The 25,256-nt window shown below is 26.3% G+C and overlaps 3 protein-coding genes across 3 annotated transcripts; 2 read left to right on the top strand and 1 right to left on the bottom strand.

The window, feature by feature from the left end:
• Window positions 1-157: 157 nt before the first annotated feature.
• LOC105250728 (proteasome subunit alpha type-7-1) lies at window positions 158-24,039 on the bottom strand. The gene is made up of 7 exons (XM_011256977.3): window positions 23,866-24,039; window positions 1,806-2,085; window positions 1,257-1,383; window positions 1,039-1,152; window positions 764-897; window positions 427-609; window positions 158-323 (listed from the first exon to the last, which is right to left on the bottom strand). Exons 2-7 carry the CDS (start codon window positions 1,905-1,907, stop codon window positions 234-236), a joined length of 750 nt encoding a protein of 249 aa, XP_011255279.1. The 5' UTR covers window positions 1,908-2,085; window positions 23,866-24,039; the 3' UTR covers window positions 158-233.
• LOC105250727 (glutathione hydrolase 1 proenzyme) lies at window positions 3,913-13,600 on the top strand. Its single transcript, XM_011256976.3, has 11 exons — window positions 3,913-3,985; window positions 7,853-8,030; window positions 8,494-8,618; window positions 8,760-8,899; window positions 9,049-9,281; window positions 9,565-9,725; window positions 10,341-10,564; window positions 11,393-11,588; window positions 12,103-12,268; window positions 12,680-12,826; window positions 13,317-13,600. The coding sequence occupies exons 1-11, from the start codon at window positions 3,978-3,980 to the stop codon at window positions 13,503-13,505; spliced, it is 1,767 nt and encodes a 588-aa protein (XP_011255278.1). The 5' UTR covers window positions 3,913-3,977; the 3' UTR covers window positions 13,506-13,600.
• LOC105250726 (NPC intracellular cholesterol transporter 2 homolog a) lies at window positions 18,532-22,523 on the top strand. The gene is made up of 3 exons (XM_011256975.3): window positions 18,532-18,732; window positions 21,749-22,053; window positions 22,270-22,523. Exons 1-3 carry the CDS (start codon window positions 18,654-18,656, stop codon window positions 22,351-22,353), a joined length of 468 nt encoding a protein of 155 aa, XP_011255277.1. The 5' UTR covers window positions 18,532-18,653; the 3' UTR covers window positions 22,354-22,523.
• Window positions 24,040-25,256: the final 1,217 nt, after the last annotated feature.

Here is a 25,256-nt window from a genome sequence, read left to right as displayed (position 1 = left end):
GATCATTCTCTTTATAATGTAATGTAATTAAAATTTATTGTAATTTAAATTTTGAAACTTGGCGTTTTATATGTACATTTCACATAGTTTTGTGACAGTAAATATAAATATAAATTATAAGGAAATCACGATTTTATCACGTTTCATTTTCCATCAGTTTTTTCCTATTTCCAGTATGTTTATTTTATAAGAAAAATTAATGATACAATAGAAGTGCAAAATGGGCAAAAGCATCACTTTTTCTGCTTTTTCTTTTCTGCTTCTGCTTCTTTCTCTTTTTCGATTTCTGTTACATATTCACCTATGGTGTCCGTATCCAACATCTAAAAAATTATTGTAATATTGTCGAATAATACCTTATAAAAGAGATATTTATATTTTTGTTCAAAACATATTTGCATAATTTAGCAAAAATTGCAGATGTACCTGTAGTGGCTGTCCGCGTCGCATTACCGCTATTTCCAAATTTTTTTGTCCAGATTGAACTACTTCAAGCAATGCCCTAATCGCCAGTTTTATACAACCTCTTTCTGTCGACACTTCCTCTGTAGTATAATATTTTTCCAAGAATTCATGTACAGTCTTGGCGCTGCGTCCTGTAGCGTTTGCCTTTATGAGAAAGAAACATTTGATATAAATTTAACTATTAAAATAATTATTTTTTTATTAAAAAGAAATATAATAAAAGAAAAATTTTTTAAAAATATTTTATAATAAAAGAAATATTTTTTATTAAAAAGAAACTAATTTTATCTTGATGTACCTTCCACTCATAATATATCCCTGATGGCTCTGTTTGATAGAGATGTGGTACACCATCATAATCAAATCCAGTTAGCAAACAAGATATTCCAAAAGGTCTACGGCCATTACTCTGTGTATATTTTTGTTTTAAGCCTGCAAATAATCATAATTCTGACAAATGATAATTAATAATATTTATAAATAATTATGAAAATAATGATAATTATAATAAAGTAATAATTATTTTAAATAATTTTAATTTTCTGTTAAACATTATATAAATTCTAATCATACCTGCGATATACCTCGTAATATATTCCAAGGTAACAGGATCTTCTACGGTCAACTTATGGCTCTGACATTCAACTTGTGCACGATTGATTAATACTCTTGCATCAGCAGTTAAACCTATTAAGAAGAATAGTAACTATTCTATATATTTCTATATACTATTTTATATATTTTATATAGATACGGAAAATCAATATTTATATCAATGATGTATACAGTACCTGCAAAGGCCATAATTACATGATCATCCAAGAGACATATTTTGCGCACTGTACGTTCTTCTTGTAATTTAGCGACAGATTTCTTCTCGACGCCTAAAACTACTACATCGGCGCCACGTACACCGACCTTACAAAAAAATTTTCACACATATGAATAAAATAAAAAATAAGAAAATATTAAAAAATTTTAATATTAACAATGTTATATAGAGCTGAAATTTATATCATTTATTAAGTATTTTGCAATTTTTCACGATTTGAAAATGACATGGATATTTATCTTACATATAATAATAGATATATATGATATGATAGAAATGTAATATTATAGTGACAATAATATATTGACAAAGCTGGTTATCCTAACCTAACTCAGAAAATACGCAAAGTCATACGCGAGTTAAATCGAAATTAAATGGTTTAATTGGAAATAAAATTTGTTTGTACAATAATAAGATGATTCTAGGCAGATAAATAAAAGAGAGCCAAGTAGAATCATGGAAAGTGATCTCTCAAGATAGGAGGGAGGTTATGTTGAACTTAGCGTACCGCTGTCGACCCCTTTTTGACAGCTTCCTGAGCGTATTCCACCTGGAGCAGATGGCCGTCCGGTGAAAATACTGTGATCGCTCTGTCGTATCTTGCCGACATTGTCTCAGCCGTTCGAAACAAGCACCGTTTTGTAAGAAGCTTGAAATGACTCCGCCGTTTTCCTTTTCAGTCACCAAACTTCACCACTTTTTCGTTCCAATGCGCAGACACGAACATGACAACGCATTTCCCTAGCAATGGTTAGAAAGACTCACTCCTTCACGCATGCGCGATATAACTGTGGGGATATAAACGTGTCAGAAATACCTTTCTACTTTCGACCGGAAGCCAAGTTCGACATTTTCAAGTCGAATTTTTATGTAATGTCTAGATATTCATGTATCATGATTGTTAATTTCGAAAAGAATTAGCAATGTTTTTATTGAACAGGAGATAAAAAATGATGTCATCATTTTTTTGTGTCTTAATTAGTCAAACAGCTGTCAAATTATTAAAATTGTCAATTTGTCAGTAATCATGATGCGTGAATATTTAGATACGATGCGTTTGAAAATATCTAAATTGGAAGTAAAACATTTCTGATGTATTCTGTATAAATTACATATTAAATTATGTATATATCACACACAAGTTGTATTAAATTATATAAATTACTCTGATTTTAATAATTAATCAGACGACATGCATACATTGTATAACTTTCTTCCCATTTTATTTCTTTAAGTTTCTAAAAATTTCTAAATAAATAATAATTTTTAGAAGTTATACAGGATCTTTTCATACTTGCATTAAACATATATATAAAAAATAAAGATTGTCTCCCCGTTTTCTTCATTTAATACTAAATACGCAGTTAATCTCTTAAATAAATGTTCTAGATTTGATTTTTTTCTTAAATATTTAAATTTAACATTCTACTATTTTAATTTTTATATTGTATTTATTTCTATGTTTTTATATATTATATATTTTATATATTTTTTTTAAATTTGTGCATTTATTTTGCTTTACATTATTATCACTGCTATATGTATTGTTTACCTCGTTACAATGTGTATTATTCTTGGAACAATATTGCAAGCAATATACAGCATTTATAATTATATAATATACAATATATTCATAATTAAATAGAAATTATGATAATATATGCAATATAAAAATATGAAAAATATACTTTTTAAGAAAAAAAATTGTTATTACTGGAATAATTGAAATTATCAGAGAACGTTCCTGTACTTCCTTGATTTATATAACGCATGTATGACGATCCTTGATTTATATAACGCATGTATGATAATCTCTCGACATTCTTTTGTTTGAAGAAAAATCCTATACAAGTTTAAGAGACTGGAAAATATAATACATAAATTGTAGTTAAATATATACACAAATATTGCTTTATAAAATAAAATATATTTTGTATTATCATATTATATTTTATATAAATCAACAATTAAACTGTAAAATTATTTGATTTAAAATATTATTCATTATATATTGGATACTGTAAATAGATCCCTATTCTAATATTGCTTAATTTTGATTCATAATGATGATATATAAAAACAAATAGTTTACTTCATTTATTATGTTGGAAGTTAATTTATTTCACTAACATGAAAATTTAATATAAAATATAAAAGTAAGATGAAAATAGTCATATTTATAGTATTGTACATTTTCTCAAATCGTAATATGCAACTGTAAAATGTCATATTTCGTTTCTAAGTTGATTGACATTAATTAAAAAGGAAAAAATATCTCAGTTTTTAATAAACTATATTATACATAAGAGAGAAAAACTTTTTCAAAAATTTAGAACATGTATAAATCATAAATTAAATTGATTGTACGCAAAAATTTTGAAATACCAATAAATATTAATTATATTATCTGTTCAATCAAACTTTCAATCAAACAATTAACATTGATTGTGTTGTTATCTTAATATATTTTATTAATCATTTATACTTATCTCTATTATATTTGTCTTATCACATTGCAATATGTTCACTCTTAATTAATTAACGTTTCGACTTTTAGAATTTTAAACGAATAAGTGGGGATGAATAGGCAGAAATGGTATCATTATAAGAGAAACGTTCGGCTTAGAGAAACGTTTAGTCAAGGCTGGTCGCTCGCGCTGCGTTACATTCGCTATACAACATGATCGGGTCGGTATACTTTCTTTTCATTATCATTCTGCAAAGGTGCATGTAGTAAGCAAAATACCTCGCTGAAGTCGTCAATTTTGCGCAATTCGATATTACCTAAATCCTATTAGCTTATAAAAAAAGAAATATAAATTTGTGCAACGTGTCATCTGTGTGAAAGCATAGCTATGTAAAAAATGTTTTGATATATGGGATAATTAAAATTAACATTATCAGAAAATTTTAGTTTGTAAATGTGTGATGCTTAAACAGTGTTATCGATCTACCGATATAAAAATATTTGTGATTTACTTAAAAATGTGTTTGATGAGTTTATCATTTTTAACATAATTTATTTGTTCTCTTCTAATATACACATTTACCAAATTCATAATTATACTATATTTAATTTGTCAATTGATTTGTTGATTGAATATTTCTTAGATATATGTAACATGTAAAATAATATTAAACTTATACACTAAACATGCAAAAGACAATGCTAAATTGGCGTGATAATATTAATGACGAAATGGAAATTCTAAAAATAGTTTTCCACATCAAATATTTACATAAAGTTGCGAGGAGTTTCTTAAAGGAGTAAAAATTTGTACGTTTTTTTTGTAAATATGAGTTGTAATTTGTACGTTTTTTTTGTAAATATGAGTTGTAATTATGAGTGAAGCTATCATAATGCTTAATAAATTTCGACGATTAGTCACACAATTAAATATATTCTACTTTATCTTTTTTCGTAATGTTTATCTTTTTTATCTTGATAACAACGAAATATCTTTAGACGAATATTCGTTATAAATAAAATTCCAATGAATAAATTAATTTATTCATCTGTACATGAAATTTTTAATTTACTCTTCTTTAAATATCTTGGATTTATCATTTATTACATAGAAATTTAATTTTGATAATAAAAGTGATTTTCTTATATAATGTTCCATTTAAAAAAAAAACAATTTTCATTATGATATTTAATTTTCTCAAAAAATTAAAAAAATAATTATTAATTTTCAAGAGAAAAATTGTGATAACAGAAAATGATACAGTGTATGCACTAATTCCTCGAGTAATTGGCAAAAATGTAATCGTGTGCAATTAAGACGCTGGGTCGCAATCGCACGTAAAACGTCATCATATGCGCGTAAATACGAACGAGTTATTTATCGCAATCTTAAATCAGATAGAATGAAAGAGAGAAATATTCAGATAGAATGAAAGAGAGAAATATTAAAAAAATATTTTCATTGAAGGCGCCATTTAATTTCACATCTTTTCAGAAGTATTGTATTTTCTACAGTAATACTTATTTATTGCGTCGCTTGCATAATAAAGATAACTAACTGTAACTTTATGTTAATTATATAGATAAAGAATAGATAAAAAATAGATAATTATATAGATAAAGAAAGATTTAAAATTTATTTGCATATAGTTATTATTAATATATTTTTAATTTATTTGCATATAGCTATTATTAATATATTTTTGTTCAGAATGTCAAGAATGAATTCACTGACAAAGTTCAGCAAAGAAGATTTTATTTCCAAGAAAATCCTTAAATTTTCTTTAATTTATCGATCCATTAACAGTCCTTTAACAATTATTGTTTCAATTTATCGCGGTTAACGAATCATTAATACTCATCTTAAAAAAATATTTTTTAATATATTTAATCAAAATAAAAAGTTTCTTAAATTTTTTAAATAATATATTTATTTTAATTATGTTTTAATAATTTAAATAAAATTATATTATTAAAAAATTATTAAAAACGTGTTAAAAATATATTATTACAAATATATCTTATTAATTTAAATTAAATTATTGTATAATTAATTTCATTTTATAATAAATTATATATAAATATTACAAAAATAAATATTAGTATAAAAATAAGTATTATAACAGTAATATTTATAATTAATTTTACTTTTTTATAATCTTCTTATCTATAATATCAGTTAAAATATCATAACTGAATGAATGTCTGGATGAAATGAATGTCTCATATTATGATATACGAAATAAAAATCTTACACTTGTAATTAACCAAATATTTATAATTACGTAAAACATTCTATTCAAAATCACATGAACGTAATAAAAATGTTTGAGTTGTAGAAAAACACGGTATATTTCTTTATTAAAAATTTCATTATATAATACATCCAGGTACAATAATAATTTGCCATCTCTGATATTATCAAATAGTACTTCTAAAATAAATATATTCTATAAATCATACTTATTTAAAAAAATAATTCTGCTTCAGAAGATTAGCATTGTTCAATAACATTGATTAAAGATATTTAATTCACATTTACGAGATCGTTATATTGATAAAAATTTTTCTTTATCTACATGAAACACGTCTGTTGCATTAATTCCCCTATGTAATATCTTTTTATTGCACATTTATATGATAGAAATCGACGGGTAGAGATAAAGTGCTTTTAACAATATATTTATGTGTTATCGCGTGTATGTGTATCTGTGTGCGATAATCAATTATTCAGTAAAGAAAACGTGTAAATTAGATATTGTATACAAATATATATATGTGTATAAATTTAATCAAATTTCGCAAATTAATTAAATTATTAAATGTGAAACTTGATTGACAAAAATATGTTTTTCTTTTGTATTTTTCATAATTGGAATTCATATTTTTAAATCATATACATCATGAAATTAATAAAAGTACAACTTTTAAAGACATAGTTCGATGTTGCTTGTAAGCTATGAATTTATTGAATGAAGTATACATGTGTTACGCAATCTCTCAGCGAATCGCATAGTAAATCGCATGTCTTATACGTATATATATCTGCGATTATATGAATGATGATAACTAGACTATGTTCTTGAATCAACATAATAAAAGTGACAGTAATATGATGCATGATCGCACTAATATCTTTCACGCGATATACATATTCACTTGTATAAACCGAGTTAATTTTAATTTTTATCCATCATAAATTATGTTAATCGTGCTTATAAAATGGTTATAAAATAATTTTTAATCTACATTTGCAATCTGTTGCCAATTATAATGTATTCTTAGCGATTATTAACTTTATCATGATTTATTTCGATGTATGATCACATTTTCCGTTCAAATTTTAATTATTAACAAAATTAACACTATATACATATTATGTGCGAAATTATTTTATATTGTAAAAAAGAATTACAAAATTTATAGGACACAATGTAAAACTATTTCCATTATGTCATCTTATTATAATTATATTTTATTGCGACTAATAGAGATAACAGTGACGCAAATATAAACGCGGTCACGGCAAACCATCAGAGCGTAATCACGGTCACGAGATCTGTACCGGCAGAAGCTTCAAGCATCACTGATTTTTGTTTTACGATTACTACTACATATTATGCAGTTAATCTTTTTTATCAATCGATAATAATTCGATATGCATTGCGATGATATATCCCTGCCAAAAGAAGAAAATGCATCTGATAATAAATATTAGCGTACATAACATAATTTATTAACATATGTTGACCAGGTTTTTTATTGTTTAGCGGGATATTAATTTACGCATGTATGGCCGTTGATAGAAGCAACGTCAAATAAAAATTTTTAATATTGAATATCAGCACATACATATATACACACACATATGCGTGTGCGCGAGGTTCGATTAAGTTTGCAATATCTACAATTAAAGAATGCATGTGTAGTCGGTTCTGCTGGTGATTGTCGCAATATTCAATCGTGAATTTCCATGAAACAGCCGCAACAATTCCGATTAATTTTCTATCGTCGAAAGAATAAATTGTTTAAAACAATTATAAAAAAATCTAATTTTTAACGTTTATATTTTTACATGGTTTGTGCAGAATCAAAAGGAAAAAGTTGGTTATATTTGGCGTGACTGCGGTCGTAGTTGTGGCTATTTTTGTAGCAATAATAGCAATTTTGCTGACGCGCAAAACTCTTGCTGACGACTCAAATGCCAAATTTGTCAAATGCGGCTCAAAGTTCATTAGTGACTCCAAGATGGGTAAATATAAGAAGGTAATATTTATTCATCAATTATTTATAATCAATTATTTTATGTTATAATCTGATTAAAAAATTGATAACATTTGAACAAAAGAAAAAAATGTATTTTTAGATATAGTTATTTTATTTTTCTGAAATTTGATGTCGCGAAAAGAAGAAGACTTTCTCTAAAATAACATTTCTACATATCATCAATAATATGAAATGAATTACATTTAGAATTTAATTTTATATGAGATAATAATGAAGAATAAGCGTAATGTGTATCTAAAAAATATATGTATATATTTAAAAAAAATATATATTATTATTAGATATTTTATAAAGATATTAAAATTATTATGAATTTTTAATAGCTTATTTAATTTATTATTTTCTCACAAATATTCGACTAGCTGGAGAAAAATGCAAAATAAGGAGTGATGACGAATTTTTGAATCTTTTTTATATTTATTGAAGCTTTTTCTATAAACAGGGTGCCGTGACGACAAACGGTCAGGAATGCGCACAAATTGGTGCCAATATCTTAGATAAGAATGGTTCGGCAGTGGATGCGGCGATAGCAGCGCTTCTTTGCGAAGGTGTTGCGTCCTTGCATAGGTATTGTACAATTTTCTTTACTTTTATTGTCTCCATTTCATATACTTATCTACATTAATACAATTTTATTAATTCTATATAATTCTTTTGCAAATAAAAAATATATTTAAACATATCTATATATATTGTTTTGATTTAAAGTATGGGATTGGGTGGTGGATTTCTTATGACGATATGGGATGCGAAAAATAAAACGGCAGATTATCTGGATGCGAGAGAAACCGCTCCAATGGCTGCAACGGAGGATATGTACGATGGCAATGCTCATCTAGCTATGTATGGTAAAAGATTCTATTCATATTAAAGTCGTTATCAATATTTATATGTTTACATTAAAGCTTGTAAAAATTATTGTCAATTATAAGTTAATTATAAAATTTTTCATTATTTTTTGTGCTTAACAATAAATAAATTGCGCGTTATCAAACAGGTGGACTAGCAGTTGCTGTCCCAGGTGAACTTATGGGCTATTGGGAAGCACATCAAAAATATGGAAGATTACTATGGTCTGAATTATTTGCGCCTACAATTAAATTGTGCGAGACTGGATCTCGCATCAATGATTATCTTGCTGCGTATTTAGTAGAAAAGGAGCCTATGATAAAGAATGAGAGCAGTTTGGCGAAAATACTCATAAATCCTGATACCAATAAAGTGTGGGTTGTGAGTAGAATCTATTTTATAACTTTTCATTATAACTTTTTATCTTGTATTTTTATCTTGTGCGTGACTCAAAATTCTTCCTCTGATTTTTCTGTTATCTATATTTTGTGCAGGAAAAGCTAAAACAATTTAAATATAAAAAATTTATTTTGTATTTTTAAAAAATTTATCTTGTATTTTTATCTTGTATAGAATTCAAATCTTTTCCTCTAATTCTCTTCTGATATGTTTTGTAAAGGAAAAGCTATAAAAAATAACATCTAAATTTTATATCTGTTTGTAGGCAGGTGATAGAATAAAAAGACCACAACTTGCAAAGACTCTGAAACTAATTTCGGAGTATGGTGCTGATATATTTTACAAAGGTAATATTACTGATAATTTAGTCGAGGAGATTAAAGCGTTTAACGGGATAATCACGAAACAGGATTTTGCAGCATACAGGTGAGCGTTTCTTTTAATGAGATTTCGAATATTTTCGGTTTTCAAAAATATTCAGCAAAAAATTTGCCTGCTATATCAAAAAAGATAAAAAATAATTACAAATTTATGATCATTTCTATGGAATTAAAATTTTACAAAAGAATGTAAAAAATGTGCGATAGTAGATAAACATACCGCAACGATAATAATAATGGAAATCGTGTACTTCATAAATAAAATTGCCAAAATAATTATTCGCGAGCGAAATATCTTAACTAAAATGATGAGTCCCATATATTGTAACTCAATATTAACAAATTGATTAATTAAGCATATATAAACATGCGTTAGTTAATTGAAATAATATCAAATATCATTATCTATATAGAATTAAAGCCGATAAAATTATAGAAAAACAGATGATATTGTCGATATCATAAGAATAAAAATAAATTAAATAAATTATTGCAAATGCTGAAGTTCTTCTCTCATTGATTACTTTTATTACATTCTCGCATTATTAATAAATCTGTCGACGATAGTAAATATACATGTAATTATGATTCAAGACTTTAGACGAGCATACGAGAAGGATGTTAACAGCAAAAGCGTATCGATAATAAAAATTTTTTATAGAGCCGTATGGAGAGAACCGGTCGCATTAAAAATGGGAAATCTGACAATCTATAGCGCTCCACCGCCAGGTTCTGGTGCAATCTTGATGTTTATAATGAACATCCTTCGTCGATTGCTACCGGTCAATAATGAAAATATAATGTGGCAACGTATAATAGAAACTTTCAAGTGGGCTTATGCAAGAAGAACCGAATTGGGAGATCCTGCTTTCGTCGATGGCTTAGGTGAGATTGCATAAATATGTGTATGATTATGTTGATAAATAATATTAAAATCCATCAGAGAAAAAAGGGGGAGAGAAAGAAATTAAAAAATAAAAATTATTATTATATTAATTTATTTTAAGAAATGTTAATTTATTTATAAGAAAATGTGAAAAATTATTATTATATCAATTTATTTTAATTATTGGATTGATGGATTTTAATATTATTTATCATGTTTGATAAATAATATTAAAATCTACCAGAGAGAGAGAGAGAGAGAGAGAGAGAGGGGGGGGGGGAGGGAAGAGATTAAAAATAAAAATTATTATTAATTTATTATTATAAATAGAGATAATTAGTTATTTTAGAGTAAATGTGAATGTGATCATTTCAATTAATAGAAATAGATAATTTATTTATCTCTATTAATGGAAATTACTGCATTTATATTTACTCCAAATATATTTTCATAAAAATTCAGGTATTTTATAGATAAAAACAGTTTTCTTATATAACTTTATATGTATGTTATGGAACTTAGTCGAGAATTAAAAAGGCAAATAATTTTTTGTACGTTCACGTTACTTTATACGTATTGAGTCAGCACATTTTTTTTCTCGGAAAATTGTTGCGTCAAATTATTACACTTAATAAATACTAATAAAGACTTAAATATTAGACTTGAAATAATTGCTAGATAACTATCAATAATATGTTTCGTCACGTAATATGTATTTAACAGAGTCCAGCGTTTGAAATATATTTGAATTTTTCTGCGATCTTTTTGAACTTGAACTCTATTAATCGAATAAGCGCTCAAATTGCGATGGAATTTTTATTTTGTAGACACGTTGCTCACCAATTTAACATCCGACGATTATGCGGAAATAATAAAAAAAAGGATAAAGGATGACCGTACGTCTCAAGATCCTGAGGAATATGGTGCTGTTACTGAGACAGCCGTGGATTCAGGAACTGCGCACGTTTCCGTTCTTGCTCCTGACGGCTCCGCTGTCTCCGTTACATCGACCATTAATCAGGTGTAAGTAAATTAGTTAAGCTGTATAATACTTGCAAATTAATTCATAATTAAAATGAAATATTTACATTAAATTATTTGTGCAACTGATATCATATTATTTTAATAATATTGTTTTAGATTTATAATGAAATAGAAAAATGAACAATATATTTTTATTTTAATTCTAAAAGAAAATCAGTTACTCAGTTTTTAGTATCTTTTTAATAGTAGTAAAGATGAGTGCGCAAAATGCACTTTTTTTACGCTATGGATTATAAAGATTTAACACAAAGACGTGTTAAAATTGAAAAAAAAATCGGTTAAATCGGTTCGCTTTCATATACATATACATATACGTGTACGTATATGTATACATGTACATATATATTTCTGTGTTTTCATTTTTGTCTTTCATACATTTCTGTGTCAGTTTATATCCATCTTAAAAATAGAACGATTCAGAGAGAAAATCAACAATAATCTTGCGGAATAATGCATAATATTTTATTAATTTATAAACATCTTTATTTAATAGGCTCGGTGCAATGATACGCTCAGAATCCACCGGTATAATATTTAACGACGAGATGGACGATTTTAGTTCACCCAATATAACCAACGGCTTTGGACTCCCGCCGTCACCGGCGAATTTTATCCGACCAGGCAAACGGCCGTTGAGTTCGATGTGCCCGACTATAGTGGTAAGCCATTTAGTGGCAAACGCGAGCGTTTAACAAATTTATCAAGAGCTTGAAACTCGAGAAAAAACTCATGGAAAAATGGATGCTTTTAATGCGCGTCTTTTTTTCGCACCAAGATTTATTGTAATAGTTACAATTAACAATCGTGACCATCGATTCTGAGAATCGCTCAGCTCAATGATATAATTGCAATTCGCAATGCACGCGATCATCAAGATTATTCTCCGACAGCTGTCGCTGCTCGAAATCTCGCTAATGTTCCCTCGCGCAACTTGATGGATTAAATAGAAACTCAAGTAGATTTCCTGTTTATAAGAGCTTTTCTTAAGATTTACAAGGAATAGGAATGTGTAAGAGTTATTTTAGACGTCTAACTTAAACTATTTATATAAATTATGCAATTTTTTTTAGGTCGATCAAAATAACAACGTCAGATTAGTGATAGGTGCAGCCGGTGGCACGAAAATTACAAGCAGCGTAGCGATTGGTATGGCTCTAAACCTTTGGTTTAATTACGATATAAAAGAGGCAATTGATGCACGTAGACTTCATCATCAAGTAAGTTGGACTAGTATAAGTACTTCAACGAAAAAAAGATCAATTCTCTCTCTCTCTCTCTTTCTCTCTTTTTAATGGAAAATCAAATTCATCTAATCAAGACGATTTTTAATTTCATAAAACTCAATTTTTTAATTTGTCTTTAAATAATAAACAATTAATAACAATTTGATGAATAAGTTCTCGCTATTATTTTTTTAATATTAAATATTTTAATAATTATACTTCAAAGATTATATTAAAAATAAGTTTATAAAATAGTTTAATATTTAGCTGAAATTCTTTTTTATACAATAGAATTTAGAAATGATTTATTCATAAAAAAAATCATCATTATTATTTGTTGAATATTATATTGAACATTAAATCTCCTAGCATTAGACGGAGAATATTATCATTTATCATGAGATTTATATACATATTTACGAAATATCATATATGTATATTATTAAAAGGATTTTGTTTTAAGAAAATTATTGAAAAATTACAGCTATTCCCTATGAACGTTCAAAACGAAAAAGATTTTTGTCCACCAACTTTAAATTATTTGAGGAAAATCGGACACAATGTCACCACTTTTTCTGGAATTGGCAGTGCAATCACGGCAGTATCTAAAGAAAATGGACTTATAACCGCCAATTCAGATTATCGTCGACAAGGAAGAACAGCAGGATTATAAATAAATTATTCAGTATTATTATGCGGATGGACTTTATAATACTAGAAATTTTTTGTGCTGTCATAATATTTCAATTGCTAATAGCACTTGTAAGTTATTTTATACATTAACTTTGCATTTATATTATATATTCTTTATACATAGAATCTCTATTATTTCTATGTCCCATTTAAAAAAATAGTAAAATAGTAGAAAGAATTTCTTAAAATTGATAAAGTCAATCGCAAACAGATATGTGATTAAATATTTCTTAAGAAAAAAAAAGAAAAATAACAGATTCCTATTTTTAAAGTTATATAATTTTAATTTTAGATTTATATAATTTTAAACAGATATTTCTATAGAAAGCGAAGCGAAAATTATTTTATCTATTCATTCAATATACAATTGACGATTTAATATAAGAATATTTTATATACTTTTATATTAATTATTATTTTAGTTTTCAATAAATATATATATATATATATATATATATATATATATATATTTGTGTATATTCATATATATTTATTATATATTTATATTTATATATGATAAATAATCGAATATTAATAACATTATAATATTAAAAAGAAAATATAATTTTCTTTTTAATACATTTGGCCATAAATACTTAAAAGCAATTGTATGTATTAGTATTTCTTTTTATGAGATATCTCATTTATAACTCCTTCCTTTTTCGTTACATTTGTACATACTCCATAATATTTTATATATGACTAATTATGTTGGTAAATTATTTATGTATTTTACAAATATCTAAAAGTGTCACATCCCTGATGTTCATGATCGTCAAGTCGGTATTGTAAATTGTAAACAATATTAATAATATACCTATAAGCTTTATAATGTAGGATTCTATAGCAGTAATATTATGTATCGTTAATAAAATAATTGTGTTTTTATTAATGGCATTATTATTTAATAATATATGAATTCACAAGTTAATAAATTAAAAATTTCAGATAGCATAACAATTTATAATAGCCCATACAGAAAAAAGCAAAAATAAAAAAATATTGTACATATTTTAAATATATATTTATTTTAATAAATATAAATATAGTTAATTTAAATACATATTTATTTTAATATAACTTAAAACATATAAAATATCTTAGCATTCATGCGTGCGTGCATATGTATCTTTATTATATATTTTCGTATTAAAAATTTTCAAATTCATATTAATACGTTAAGCATTATCCTTATGTATGTGCAAAATAGAAATATTTATGCGATAAATGATGACATTTCTTGTTTTTATATCTCTTCTAATAATCAACATTTCCATAATTATGCATATACGTGCAGTAGTATTTGTAAAATATATTTGTAAAATTATGTTAATAAAATTAACTTGCAGAATTTAAGTAAATCTTATGTTGTAATTAATATATATATATATATATAAAATTTAATTTCATTTTTTAAATTAGCAAATTAGAAAAAATTAAAAAAGATTATGTGGTTATAAATTATTCAGTATGATTGTACATTCAAAATAAATAATATATAAAGTAAAATACGTATATAAAGTTGATGATTTTACAAACTCAACTGTCAGATTCTTTAGGAAATAAAAAAATGAACTTATATAGATACATATTTATACATTTTCGTTTATTAATATAAATAATAAATGGACTTATGATAATTCAGACACTTTTAAATAAAAATATTGATTATATTTTTTGATAAATATATAGAGAAGTCAATTTATTTAATGCTAGTTTTAATTAATTATAAATAATGAAAATTCTTTAATATAAAAGACAAGAAGTTATGATAGTTATAATTTTCAAATAGGAAAGAAAATATTCTAAGAAAGATTTCTATGTACACATCATATATACAATATATAAAGCATTAAGAATTGTTATTAGGAATTGCCTTCAAGGTTACTGCCGCGTTAGTAATCAATATTCCTTTTGGGTTTCTACTTTAATCACTGTGCGCTGTACGTCTCGAATATAGAATATCTCTTTCCGTTAAATCAAACATGACCTTTATTAATAATATTTGCGTAATTACACCAATATTTTTTCCGCCTTCATTATTATAAAGTAGAATATAAACAAATCCAGTTTTTCATTCGTAATATAATATGTAAAGCACTCGCTATTTTATTGTGCAGCCAGCACATTTTAATCTGCTATTGTTCTTTCACAATTAAAGCAATTCAAAGAACGAACAAAATGTATTTTAAGTAAAAAATTTCTTTTATAATATTTTTTCTTCAAACAAGGCATATTTTATTTTTAAAGCGGTTAAAAAAATTATAGTTACAAATTGAAAATAGAACGAACATTATACATATATCTATTTATTTCTAAATGGACAAACAGAGATGAGTCTGTTTATTGTCACACAAGAGTGATTTCAAAAAAGTTTCATAACTATCCTGACTCATTCTACTGACATGGTGATTCATAATAATATCTCATATCAATCATTTCAATATCGTGAAACGTACATATCATACAAAATAACATGTGTTGTAAATCAGAATGATATTTTATTAAACCGTTGGATGACAAGAAGACCGGTTTTTATAAAAAAAATTTTGATTAACCATCAAATCGCATACAATTTACATATTCGATATAATTGTATCTTCCGCAATAGAATTTTCCAAGAATAGAGACATTACAAAATCAATATGTACTTTGATATGATAATATCATGAGTGAACGAAGCATAAATGGAATAACCATGACTAGAACTGACTACGTGCGCCTGGAAATTCCGATCGTGATTACGAGTATTTTTATTACAAGTCAGAAAAAGAGAAAGAGAGAGAGAGGGAGAGAGAGAGAGAGGGAGAGGGAGAGGGAGAGAGAGAGACTCCTGCCAGTGATTGATTTAAATATAAAATCTCGAGAATGATGTATGAATGAGTATGACTGTGTGATTTGCATCGGGCTCTTCTATCTTGTATGCGTGCCAAGTTTTGAGGAAATACGTCAACCGATGAAGTCAATGCGACTACAATAATTTTAAGAATGTACGATTTACGAGCATTAATTGAGATTCCTATTTGAAAATAAGATGACTTATCTGCAGAGAAAGAGAAAGAGAGAGAGATAGAGAGAAGAGAAGAGAAGGAGGAGATAGAGACAGAGAAAGGAAAGGACGAGATGGTGGACAAAGATTCTTAATTTCCGGTGCTTTGTTCTTGTGACCATGGTGGTCCGTTTCATTTCCGTTTCGTTGTGCCGAGGTAAACGAAATGAAGGAAGAAAAAAAGGAATCAAACACATTATGAGAAGCGACCACTGCGAGTTCCGATTAAAGCATGATATTTTCACGCGTATTTGTGAAAAAATTGTCGAGTTATTTATTATAAATATTTCTAATAAAAACTGATGATTAATCTTTAAACATATAGTGATGTTCATTTTTAAATGTTAGTACTAACGAAATGACAGCTTTAATTCTTTTTAAAAATACTGCATTATTTAAATGGAAAGTTTTTAAATATTGCTTTATATTTTACTGTTATCTTTATACATGGAAGAATTTTATGTATAGAAGGAAATTTTGTTTGGTTTCAAACATCTTATTAGTCACAAGACTTGATGATTATAAATTTTTGCTTTAAATACGTGATTTGTTTTATGAACTTGAAAACTGGTTTGCTGATCAAGATTTAAATAGAAGGATCATAATCTTTCATTTACTATTTTTATACAAGTTAAATAATGAAATTATTAATGTTATAAATATCTTGAGAGCTTGGTTTGCTAGTTAGGATTTAAATAAAAAGATTATAGTCTCTCATTTATTTTTATTTATCTATTTTTACGCAAGTTAAATAATGATTAATTATTAAAGCTAACTTTGCGTTATTAAAGCTAACTTTGCGTTGATGACTAACTGTAATTTGTTTTTAATAATCTTATCTTATAAAAATATAAAAAGTTTTGATAAAAATTAAACATGAATATTACGATTAATATAAAATCTAATTTATTTAATCTTCATATAATACTCATATTACATGAGCATTTTATAATCTATATTAATTAAAAAATAATACATTTTTAAGAAACAGAAAGAGACAAAAAAAGAGATTAAAGTTAGAGATTTCTATATTTATGTTTCTATAAATAGAATATTATTTAATCTCTGCAAACAAACATATATGTACATTTTTAGATGTGACATCTTTGAAAGAATCCAGGATAAAGAAATCCGCATATATAATCACACACACACATATTTATATAAAATATATAAAATACATATATAAAATATATATAAAACACATATAATAAAAACATATATAAAATATATGTGTGTGATTATATATGCGGATTTCTTTATCCTGGATGGACTCTTAAAGATGTTTAATAAAACATCTAATAAAAATATATATGTTTGTTTAGAGAGATTAAATAATATTCTATTTATAGAAACATAAATAGAAACATAAATAGAAACATAAATAGAAATTTCTAACTTTAATCTCTTTTTTTATTATCTTACATGATTTCATATAAATAGGAAAAATAATACGAAAATTCTTCTTTCTTTCTACATTTCTTTCAATGTTTTTTTCTAAAAAAAATGTAAAAATTATTCCTTCAATCATATTCAAATTATTTTTATTAATTTTTTTATACATGAAACAAGAAAATGGAAACATATATAGACATATTTTCTATAATTCTATATATAATTCTGTATATTTATATATGATTATATATGATTATACATGATTTATATATGATTATATTTATGTATAAATATCTTATTCTCGGATGATTTATACTATATGCTATCATTCTTTCTAATTTTAATTACATTTTTGTATATTTCTATGCAAAAAAATGATTTTCCTAATGTATTTTATAAATTATTAATTTCACTAAATGTTTTAAAAAATATTAATTTTTCTAAAGAAAAATTTTTAATAATAATGATAAATGATGTGCGTGGATGATCCGCGCGGACTTTGACTCTGTTTTGTTGTCCCCTTCCTAAGCGATAAAGTCTACATAAGTAGGGGTTTGATGTACGCATCGACAAGCATTGTGCTCGCAGGTAACAGTTGTCAGTCGAGAGTCAGAGCTAAGTCTGATTGGAGGTACTGCTGGCAAGGTTCTCTGAGTAAGCAAACGAAACAATACTTTCACCGGGATGCTGAGGGAAACGGCTCTCGTTTTCGCGGCGTTCGTCGTGTTCGCCGGTGCAACCACAGTTAATCAATGTGATACTGGTAAAATGCGATATTTTGATATATAAAAACACACAAGTTAGTCTATCAAATCTTTTTCTTTAACAATTTTTCATATATTATATTTAAAACATAAATTTTCATATCGTAATGTTATTTCTGTTTTTTAAATTTTTTGAGACAATTTTGCTTTTATACATCATCTAAAATATAATCAGACGTATATAACGCGATAATAAATGAAAACTTGTTAGAAAATAATTAAATGATCAATAGTGAAACTATTACTTCAAACGTGCAAGAGAAACTTTTCTTTGTGAATTTCGCGGTTAAAGTATTTCATATTAATAAAATTTTCGTGGGAATAAATATGAATTTGCAAAAAGCCGATTGTGTTATTAAAACGGTTATACATCTCAAGATGTCGATTAAAAATTACATAGCTCTTATCAATAAATATCAGAGCATCTTCGTGAAACTTTCTCGATGTTACGTTGCGGTGAAATTTTATTATATAATATTCCTAAAATTTTGTCAAAATTTACCAACGCATTTTATAATTATAAAAATGCTTTACCAATATAAATATGTAAATATTTTCGTTATAGTTTAAATTATAATTTGCCCTTCTCACACTGTATATAAGTACAGGTTCAAAAGAAATTATAAACATGCTCTATTTATAAAGTAAGAAAAGGTTTAACGATAAAATAAGTTTCGATTTACGACTAATGATTAATAAACAATATTTATCAAAATTGAGAAATACAGAAACAAAAAAATAACATAAATGATGAAATCGATAAAAATGTAAACATATAAATTATAAAAATAATATAGTTAGAAAAAAGCACATGTATCTTTATTTAAGACTTAGAGTATACTTATTATTATTATTTAACGTTTATCTAGAAAAAAATATAATTATATATAATTATATATAATTTTATTATAATATAATTATATATAATTCTTTTCTTTCCGAATAATTATTTACATTACATTTTATCTTCGAGCGTGATATCAATTAATAATATTTCAAAATAATATTTCTTTTCATATTTAATATTTTGTTTGAATGTTAGTCTTTTTTATGTTCAATGTTTTCTCTTGAATATAAGAATAACAGCTTTGACCTATCATATTAAAATTTCTTTTAGCAATACAATTCATAAAAATACATTGCGAAAGTTTGCAAAAACATTCTAGGAACATTCTATAAAGAATGCAGAACCCATCACGCAATATGATTTTCAAAAAATATTATAATTTTTTTTTGCTATAAATTTTCTCGAGATTGCATCAACGGAAATAATGTCTATATAATTGTACGACAAATTGCTCAAGCAGAAATTTCCTTTAGAAATTATTAGATGACGAGACCACCGAGGTAAATTATCACGCGAGTCGAGCGAGTGAGCATCGAGCGATTATGTTGAAGATTGTCTCTCGTGCCATGATGTATTCTATAATTAGTGTTCTCTAATTTTATCAATCCATGATGCACTTAATGACTGCTAATTATCGAAGCCACTATGCGAACGAGGCAACGAGCTTTAATATTGTTATTAATACCCGTGTAATTACTTGTGAGAAACATAATTGACACGCGGTGAAAGTGACGCGCGGAATACTAACGTGAGCGTTAATTTATGACATGTTACATCATTAGAATTTCAATATTATATTAACATTAAAAATTTTAATATTTTATTCGTATAAATTTTCAAGTGATAATATTTTTCGTCGATATATCTGATGACGAAAACAAGAAAAACAGCGTAAAAGCGTATATATGCATAAGGTATATAAATCTATTAATATCGATTATCGACTGACCGATTTATGAATACCGTTAATTTAGTTGGAGATTCTTAGCCATATAAAAACTTCATAATATTTGTGCTAATAGTTGGAATATTACGTACATTTTTAATGTATTCGTGCTACTAACGCGTTCACTTTATTACGTGCACGTTTTGTAAAAACGTATATTATTTTTTATTGGTTTTTTATTAAACGAAGTTTTTATGAACCATATTTGGTTTTTATTAAATTTATCGTATATGCTTTTAATATGAATTTAAAAAAATTGTTTTAACGTGAAAATTATCAGTTTATTATCATGCAATAATTATAAAATATATATTATAAAAATTATATTTAAAAAATTCAAAATTATAAATACTATATTTTAAAAATTTTATTATAAAAATTATGTTAAAAAATAAACATTCAACAAATATTTATTGAATTGATATATTCATGTTTTATTGATTTATTCATGTTTTCTAGAATCGTGTTTTCTTGCGAGTAATATTTAACTATTTAAGTATTGGCCTTCAGTTGCAGACATAATCGTAAAAAACAAGTACACATTGTCTTTTAATGTATTTGTTCATCATTCTTTTCCAACTAAAGATTTGCAAAAAATTACAAGTATCAACTACGTAACTTCGTTTTTATGTTTTGACATCATGGTTTTTGTGAAATTAAACTTATCTACTAATTTTATAAAGATGATTTATAAAAATTCTTTCTATTGTTCAATAAATTTTTCAAAATGCATATAGTTAATCATTAAATTAGAATTAATTGTTTATGAAATTTAATAAGTATCCCCTTAGATTAATAGATTTTACGAAAGAAGTAATAAGAGAGACGTGTTATTTAAGAATATTCAAATTGATTGCTTTCTCTCGTTCTTGTTATTGATTCTGTACTGACTTTGAATCTCTCGATGAAGGAGATCAAGCATTCCAAGGTAGTCTACATTCAAGCTGCAAAAAATTCTTATTGATGTTTGGACTCTTATTATTTTGTAAATATATACATATGCATATTTTTTTAACGCGCTTCTATTTTAATTTCTGTCTTATATTTTTAGACGAATAAAAAAATAATATACATGTTATATGCTAAATATAAATAATGTATGTATAATAAAATAATGTAAATTTATATGTATGTCGTTATGCAACAAAATGTAGCAGATATTAAAATAATAAAGTTATAATATTTCATTTATCTATAGTAATATAATTTTTTATTGTTGCAGAAATTCCGTTCGAGGATTCTTCGCAAATCAGCGTGGCCGATTGCGATAAACCGACATGCATATTGAAACAGGGAACGACCGCTAAGATAGAGATCAAACTGGTGCCCAACAGAGACATTGAAAGTTTGTTCAATGAAGTGAGCGGGATTCTTTTCAATGTACCTGTGCCCTTCATAGGAGTTGACGGAACGGATGCCTGCGAAAATATTTACAACACCGATGGTAGCAAAGCTGGGTGTCCGTTAAAAAAAGGCGTCGAATACGTGTACAAGAACAGCTTCCCCGTATTGACGTTTTATCCTAGGGTAATTTTACATACTTCTTTATTTATATAGTTTAAGAGAAGAAAAACTGTATATGCATGCGTTTACATTTACATTAATAATCAAAGATAATGATAAGCAAGTAAAATCGCGAAGTCATTTAATGTTCGATTATAAGCTACTCCTTTAATTATGCGTCGTTTTATCAGTTAATTTGTCATGTTGCGATAAATGATTATTATAATACGATATTTACAGGTTGCATTGGTCGTGCATTATGCATTGCGAGAAGGAAATGACAGACTTATATGCTTCGAGATACCAGCAAAAATTACAAAATAAACTGTCTCGTTGCTGGTTTCGACAAACTATAATTAAAAGTCACATGTGTGCATGATGGCCACTCGACTCGAGCTTATATAATTTAATTTACTGATGATGCAACATAGCATGCAAAATAATCCATTCAATGTAAAGTATGTTATGCTGTGATGTGTATATAAAAAAACATTTTTAAAATAAAATAATTACTTATATATATTTTGTCAAAGCGATTATTCCGCTAATTTCAATTTCCTTTCCGTTTAATTTTCAGGGTTTTTTAAAAAATAAAATTATTGCCAAAGATTAATATGCGAGCATAATGCAATTCATAGATATAAAATTATATATAGATTATATATTAATCAAAATAATTATAAAATAATTATTGTTCATACTAGAAATTAATATAATCATAACATAATTTAGTTAAAATTATAGATCGAAACATTGATTTTTATTTCCATTTATTTTGTTTAAAATTAAGGATTAAATATTTATCATCTATTATAAGTAAGTAGCTAGCTAATCGTGTAAGTGTCACTAATAACCGTGTAAGTCACTAATATACTTAAATTTCTTTAATAACATTATTTAAATATTTTTATAAATATTTTTATAAATATATTTATATGCTACACTTTTATTTAAAATTATGATAGAATCAAATTAACTTTTAATTTTTTATTTATTTTTAATTAATTTTTAATTTTTTAATTTTTATTATAATTTTTTACATAATTATTTGTAATTAAATTAATTTGTAATTAAATAGTATAATAAGTGATTATAAATATATGATAATTAATTAATTGCTGTATTTAGCAATTAAGAAAACAAAGAAGAGCTATTAAAATAAAAAATATTAAAAATTCTAAAAATTGTAAGGTATATTCGCGTTGCTTACACTTTTAACCTATCTTTCTCTTTCTCTGTCATTCAAATATATATTTATCTTAAATGCAAAAATTTTTAGGGAAAGCAACACGAACAGATCTATTATATTGTATTACAATATATTGTATTGAATATTATCGATAGGACTCGAAGATAATTAAAAAATTAGAGAACTTGACATGTCTGATCGTCGGTAATATCGGACTAACAATCATATATCGACTGAAGTTTATGCTCCAGAAATATGTATAGAATGTAATATATTTAATATTTTATTTTAAAAATTAATATTTAATATTGTATATAATAATTTCGGAATAAATATTAGATATATTTAATGAAAAAGTATCCATACATAGAATGTAAAAAGTATACACATACACACGCATGTAGCAAATAATTAAATAATTATAACAAGTATCATAATTTTCGAAAAAATATTATTTTTAAAAAGATATTTATGAAAGAGTAAAAAGATAATAGTTTCAAACACACACGTATATAGAAATTTAATATTAATTATTAACCCAAATATAAAATTGCGTATGTATACGTACAAAGATAATGCAAAAGCACTATATTTTTAATGTAATAAGAATGCAAAAAAATAATATATCTTCAATAAAATATACATACCTGCGACGACGCACAAACTGCTGTACATGTGACGGAGAAATAGCTGCGAAGATACTCTTTCGCATGCAGAAGACGCTAAATGTTGGCGCGATTTAATACGTTACGATGAACATATACGACACACTTCACGCGACGAACATAAACGACACATTTCACGCGAGACGGCGAGACACTCATGTCTTCTCGATACGTCGCGTGACCGTGGAATGTGAATGTACGTTCGCGATTCTCGAAGTATGAAAACAAAGTCGCGTAATCGTCATGTAAATACGTTCGGACCGTTCTGTGTTTTTGTCGCGCAATTGTGTCAGTCGCGCGCGCGAAAAAAGTGTCGGAGGCATCTCACGTAATGGAAGGTATACATACGTCGTTATTATCGCGTATCGATTCGCTTTTACGTGATTGAAAACGAACCGAGATTCCTCTCGCATATTTCCGCGCCGGTGCTCAACATCATCGCTATATCATAATTAGTTGCATCGATTAAATCTGTTGTGATAATCTACTTGTATATTCGAATACATTTCTTTAATATTTATTCCAAAGAATTTCGAATTTTATGTTAAATGATATACTTCCGTGTGCTCTAATAATTGCATTTTTTCTATTTATTTGTGTCTTTTTCTATACATGTCAAAAATATATTTGCATTTCATATCAAGTATAAGGCCAATATTACATTTGTCGTACGACAAATTTTTTAAACATATTAATTGGCTGCAGAATAGAAAGTTTCTGAAGAATAAAAAAATTATTATCCCGCAGTCAATCAATATGCTTAAAAAATTTGTCGTACGACAAATGTAACATTAACATAAAAAGTGAATAGAATCTGCAATTTGTATAATTCTTAGACTCCGTACATGTCAAAGAATCTAGGAATATATTGGCCAATCAAAAATAACTAGCGTTCACGACGATGGGTGAGAAGTCATCGCTAATTGCACATATCTATGCCCTTCGGTCACTTCGAGCACTGACACGTATGTCTATATAATTTCCATAGTTCGAGGATCGCCATATTGGAATAAGTTGGTTACGGAACGCGGTAAATTATCGGGTCGTATTCAAGTCGTTTCGTGTTTCTCGCGATTATTACCGTATAAAGAAGTGTCGTGCGAGTGTCAAGTGTTCAAGTGTAATGTAATATGAACGTGTATCGGATGTAAACGTGTAACGGATATTGCGATTTCGATCTCGACGATCGGCTTCTTCGCGTCGCGCTTGCCTTGGAATCCTCTTCGTATATTTTGAATATTTCTTCGGCCAGGTATGTACATACATAAGTATGCGCATATCATTGTCGTATATAATTAAGTGCACAGATATTAATTTTTGTATTTTCCATTGCTAAAAATGATATTTTTGAATCGCCGCTGGCAATTTATGTT

This window comes from Camponotus floridanus, unplaced genomic scaffold (genome assembly GCF_003227725.1).
Source record: "Camponotus floridanus strain SB8 unplaced genomic scaffold, Cflo_v7.5 scaffold23, whole genome shotgun sequence".
Classification (NCBI taxonomy): domain Eukaryota; kingdom Metazoa; phylum Arthropoda; class Insecta; order Hymenoptera; family Formicidae; genus Camponotus; species Camponotus floridanus.
The sequence above is the reverse complement of the archived record's forward strand: the minus strand, read 5'-3'. Positions and strand labels throughout refer to the sequence as shown.

What these genes read in the sequence shown, in the direction of transcription:
- LOC105250726 (XM_011256975.3), top strand. Translation starts at nt 18,654, where the DNA reads ATGCTGAGGGAAACGGCTCTCGTTTTCGCGGCGTTCGTCGTGTTCGCC. An exon ending in AGTTAATCAATGTGATACTG is followed by an intron (nt 18,733 to 21,748) that starts GTAAAATGCGAT and finishes TTATTGTTGCAG; the next exon opens with AAATTCCGTTCGAGGATTCT. An exon ending in TATTGACGTTTTATCCTAGG is followed by an intron (nt 22,054 to 22,269) that starts GTAATTTTACAT and finishes CGATATTTACAG; the next exon opens with GTTGCATTGGTCGTGCATTA.
- LOC105250728 (XM_011256977.3), bottom strand. Translation starts at nt 1,907, where the DNA reads ATGTCGGCAAGATACGACAGAGCGATCACAGTATTTTCACCGGACGGC. An exon ending in GGATATATTATGAGTGGAAG is followed by an intron (nt 610 to 763) that starts GTACATCAAGAT and finishes TTTCTCATAAAG; the next exon opens with GCAAACGCTACAGGACGCAG. An exon ending in GACGCGGACAGCCACTACAG is followed by an intron (nt 324 to 426) that starts GTACATCTGCAA and finishes ATAATTTTTTAG; the next exon opens with ATGTTGGATACGGACACCAT.
- LOC105250727 (XM_011256976.3), top strand. An exon ending in TGCTCATCTAGCTATGTATG is followed by an intron (nt 8,900 to 9,048) that starts GTAAAAGATTCT and finishes GTTATCAAACAG; the next exon opens with GTGGACTAGCAGTTGCTGTC. An exon ending in CGATGTGCCCGACTATAGTG is followed by an intron (nt 12,269 to 12,679) that starts GTAAGCCATTTA and finishes AATTTTTTTTAG; the next exon opens with GTCGATCAAAATAACAACGT.